The sequence below is a fragment of the Pelodiscus sinensis genome, chromosome 30 (genome assembly GCF_052426305.1).
Source record: "Pelodiscus sinensis isolate ZL-2025 chromosome 30, ASM5242630v1, whole genome shotgun sequence".
Taxonomy (NCBI): domain Eukaryota; kingdom Metazoa; phylum Chordata; order Testudines; family Trionychidae; genus Pelodiscus; species Pelodiscus sinensis.
The window spans coordinates 4,875,443-4,879,532 of NC_143081.1; the positions used below are offsets into that span (position 1 = coordinate 4,875,443).

The 4,090-nt window shown below is 47.5% G+C and overlaps 1 protein-coding gene across 1 annotated transcript; it reads right to left on the reverse strand.

Annotated features, from left to right (window-relative positions):
* Positions 1–1,258: 1,258 nt before the first annotated feature.
* LOC142821106 (olfactory receptor 1E16-like) lies at positions 1,259–2,215 on the reverse strand. The gene has a single exon (XM_075911911.2). It carries the CDS (start codon positions 2,213–2,215, stop codon positions 1,259–1,261), a length of 957 nt encoding a protein of 318 aa, XP_075768026.2.
* Positions 2,216–4,090: the final 1,875 nt, after the last annotated feature.

The following is a 4,090-nucleotide window of genomic DNA, read 5'->3' on the forward strand; positions in this document are numbered from 1 at the left end:
TATGTGATGCATCTAAAGATGACGGGAATGGCTATTTCTTCCCTAAGAGTACATCTAGTGGCAATGTCAGCCTTCCGTCTTCCAGTTGACGGCCATTCAGTGTTCGCCCACCCTATCACCAAAAGATTTCTGAAAGGATTAAGCATCTGTATCCGGCCCACAGAATCCCACCGGAGCCTTGGGACTTGCCTCTAGTATTGGACACTCTGACTCACTCGCCTTTTGAGCCGCTCGCAACATGTGATCTATGAATGCTCACGATGAAAACGGTGTTCCTACTTGCCATCACGTCGGCGCGTCGAGTAAGGGAATTAGCAGCTCTTTCCACCGATCCACCATACACGCAATTCTTCAGTCATGTGGCAGTACTGCGTGTCCAGCCATCATTTTTGCCAAAGGTCAACTCTGCTTTCCACATAAATGAGCGCATAATCCTGCCGACTTTCCACCCAAAGCCTCACTCCCCATTGGAAGATGCACGTCTACACACTCTAGATGTCAGGCGAGCACTGGACTTTTACCTTGACAGAACTCGGGTCTTTAGGAAGTCTCAGTGGCTTTTCCTTTCTACAGCCGAGTGCTCCAAGGGCAAGCTACTTTCTGCGCAGCGTATTTCCCACTTGGTCATTGCTTGCATCACACAATGTTATGCCTTGCGCAACGAATCTCTTCCGAACAGTCTTCTTGCTCATTCCACCTGGGGCATAGCGACATCCATTGGCTATCTTCACGGAGTTCCGTTGCAGGACATATGCCGTGCGGCAACCTGGTCATCTATCCTCACATTCGCTAGACACTATGCCCTAGCGAACATACTTACCTCTGATTCAAGGGTAGCTCAGGCTGTCTTATCTACAGCACGAGGGCGATAGATCCGAAGCACTCATGTAACGTTGGACCACTGCTGTGTACTCACCTCGAGTGGAGCACCCTCAGGGACACTACTCGATGAAGAAAAGAGAGTTACTCACCCTGTGCAGTAACGTCTGTTCTTCAAGATGTGTGTCCCTGTGGGTGCTCCACGTCCCACCCTCCTCCCTGCTTCGGAGCTTCTATTTATATCTTTCAGATGCTTCCAGTTGGGTGGAAGCTGACAAGACCGGACTGCGCTCAGATGAAAGGCGTGAAGGGGCAGTCACGCATGCGCAGTCCGGTAGGGGGCTACTGCTAATGAAAATTCCTCCAGTTTGTGGCACCGGGACGAGCCCAGCACCTCGAGTGGAGCACACACAGGGACACACATCTCAAAGAACAGGCGTTACTGCACAGGGTGAGTAACTCTCTTTTTCAGAAAAGCTTTTCTCAGGGACTTGTTGATCTCCTTGTTTCTTAGGCAGTAGATGATGGGGTTGATCAGGGGAGTCAGGACGATGTAGTAGAGGGAGAATATTTTGTGCAGGACCTTGGGCATGTTGGCTGTTGGAACCATGTACACAGCAATCACAGCCCCATAGAAAACTGTAATTACAATGAGGTGAGTGGAACAGGTAGAAAAGGCCTTTTGCCTCCTGATGCTGGAGGGGATCCTCAGGATGGTGCTGATGATATAAATGTAGGACACCAAAGTGAGTAGACAGGGCACAAGTGTTCCTAGGGAAGCCACAACATATGTCACCAGTTGCAGAATCCGGGTGTCACTGCAGGACACCTTTATCACGGGTGAGAAATCACAGAAGTAATGGTCGATTTCATTGGACCCACAAAACGTTAATTGGAAGAAGAAAATATTCAGGATGGTGCAGCTCAGTAAGCTACATAGGAAGGACAGTGCCACCAGCTGGCTACAGATCTTGCCACTCATCAGAACAGTGTAGCGGAGAGGGTGGCAGATGGCTATGTACCGGTCGTAGGACATGGCCGTGAGCAGCAGCGATTCTGTATTTGACATGATACCAAAGAAATACAATTGGACGATGCAGCCCTTCACAGAGATGGTCCTGTCCCCTGTCACGAGACTGACCAGCAGCCGGGGCAGAAAGATGGAGCTGTAGCAGGTCTCCACGCAGGCCAAGTTGCACAGTAAATAGTACATGGGGGTGTGAAGATGTGGGTCAGACACCACTAGCACAATGATGAGGATGTTCCCAGCCACAGTCACAATGTAGCTCGCTAGAAAGAACAGGAAGAGAAGGGGCTGCAGTTCCGGGCCATTCCCAAAGCCTAGGAGGATGAATTCTGTGATGAGTGTTTGATTTCCTTCCTCTGCTCTCTGCATAATACGCCCCTAGGAATAGATCGATGCAGTGCGCACACGCAGGCTGTGCTGTCAGTCAGACTGGTGGAAGCCGGGAGAAGGTAACCTCACCCCACGGCATCTCCCTTCTGGAACAACAAATAAAGTTTTCAGTAAACATCGGAAGATTGATACAACTGATAGTTTGAGTTTCCAATGTATGTGACCCAAGAGAATAACAGAATAAAATAGAAAGAACAGAATTATCAGACACATAAATGAACATCATTTGTTGGGAAAAGTCAACATGGTTTCTGTAAAGGGAAATCCTGCCTTGCTAATCCCACACAGGTCTTTGAGTGGGTCAACAAGCATGTGGACAAGGGGGATCCAGTGGATAGAGTGTACTTAGGTTTCCAGAAAGCTTTTGACAAGGTCCCTCACCAACATCTCTAAGGCTATGTCTAGACTGCAGGCTTCTTTCGAAAGAGGCTCTTTCGAAAGCATCTTTCGAAAGAGCCTCTTTCGAAAGATCGCGTCTAGACTGCAGGCGGATCTTTCGAAAGAGAAATCTGCTTTTTCGAAAGAGAGCACCCAGCGAGTCTGGATGCTCTCTTTCGAAGACGGCCTCTTTACATTGAAGAACGCCTTCTTTCGAAAGAGGAACTTCGAAATGAGGAACTCGTGAAATGAGGTTTACCGCCATCGAAAGAAAAGCCGCGTTCTTTCGAAATAATTTCGAAAGAACACGGCTTGAGTCTGGACGCAGGGGAAGTTTTTTCGGGAAAAGGCTACTTTTCCCGAAAAAACCCCTGAGTCTGGACATGGCCTTAAGCGAAGTAAATTGTCATGGAATCAGAGGGAAGGTCTTCTCATGGGTGTAATGAGCAATACAATACACTTTTGTGTCTACACTGGCAAGTTATTCCGGAAAATCAGCCGCTTTTCCGGAAAAACTTGCCAGCTGTCTACACTGGCCGCTTGAATTTCCGGAAAAGCACTGACGATCTCATGTAAAATCATCAGTGCTTTTCTGGAAAAACTATGCTGCTCCCGTTCGGGCAAAAGTCTTTTTCCGGAAAACTGTTCTGCAAAAGGGCCAGTATAGATAGCACAGTACTGTTTTCCACAAAAAAGCCCCGATCACAAAAATGACGATTGGGGCTTTTTTGCGGAAAAGTGCATCTAGATTGGCCACAGACGCTTTTCCACAAAAAGTGCTTTTGCGGAAAAGCATCCTGCCAATCTAGACGCACTTTTCCGAAAATGCTTTTAATGGAAAACTTTTCCGTTAAAAGCATTTCCGGAAAATTATGCCAGTGTAGACGTAGCCACAGGTTTAAACAGAAGTCACATATATTTGTTCTTATGGCAAAGGTTTCAGAGTCTGAAGTCTCTTCCTTTCTTTTCCTCTCCGCATTTCATGGCATATCCGACCTACTGTTCTCTTCACCGCCTGACTTATGATGTGCCCATTAAAAATTTTATCTGCCCTGAGAGTAGCAGTGGGACACTGAACTCAGTGAACCATAAAGGTAAGAAAGAAAAAGCCAGAAAACACACACACGCAGAGAAGAGGGGCTGCTTATTTGTTTCGAACATTGTACGAGGAATAAAACTCACATGGTGAAACATAACGTGCGTACACAAGGAGCCAATAAACTCAGTAAATACATGGAGCACAGGACCACCAATCGATAATGGCCAAAATGGGCAGGAATGGTGTCCCTGCCTCTGTTTGTCGAAGTTGGGAATGGGGGACAGGAGATGGATCACTTGATGATTCCTTGGCACTGGCCGCTGTCGCAAGGCACGACAGTGGCCTAGCTGGACCATTGGTCCAATATGGCCCTTATTAAGTTCTTACATTCTACATCAGAGAGCCCTTAATTGCCCTGCCTTAAGCATATTTTGCTC

Excerpts from the sequence above, each read along its gene's own strand:
- LOC142821106 (XM_075911911.2), bottom strand. The coding sequence starts at position 2,215 with ATGCAGAGAGCAGAGGAAGGAAATCAAACACTCATCACAGAATTCATC.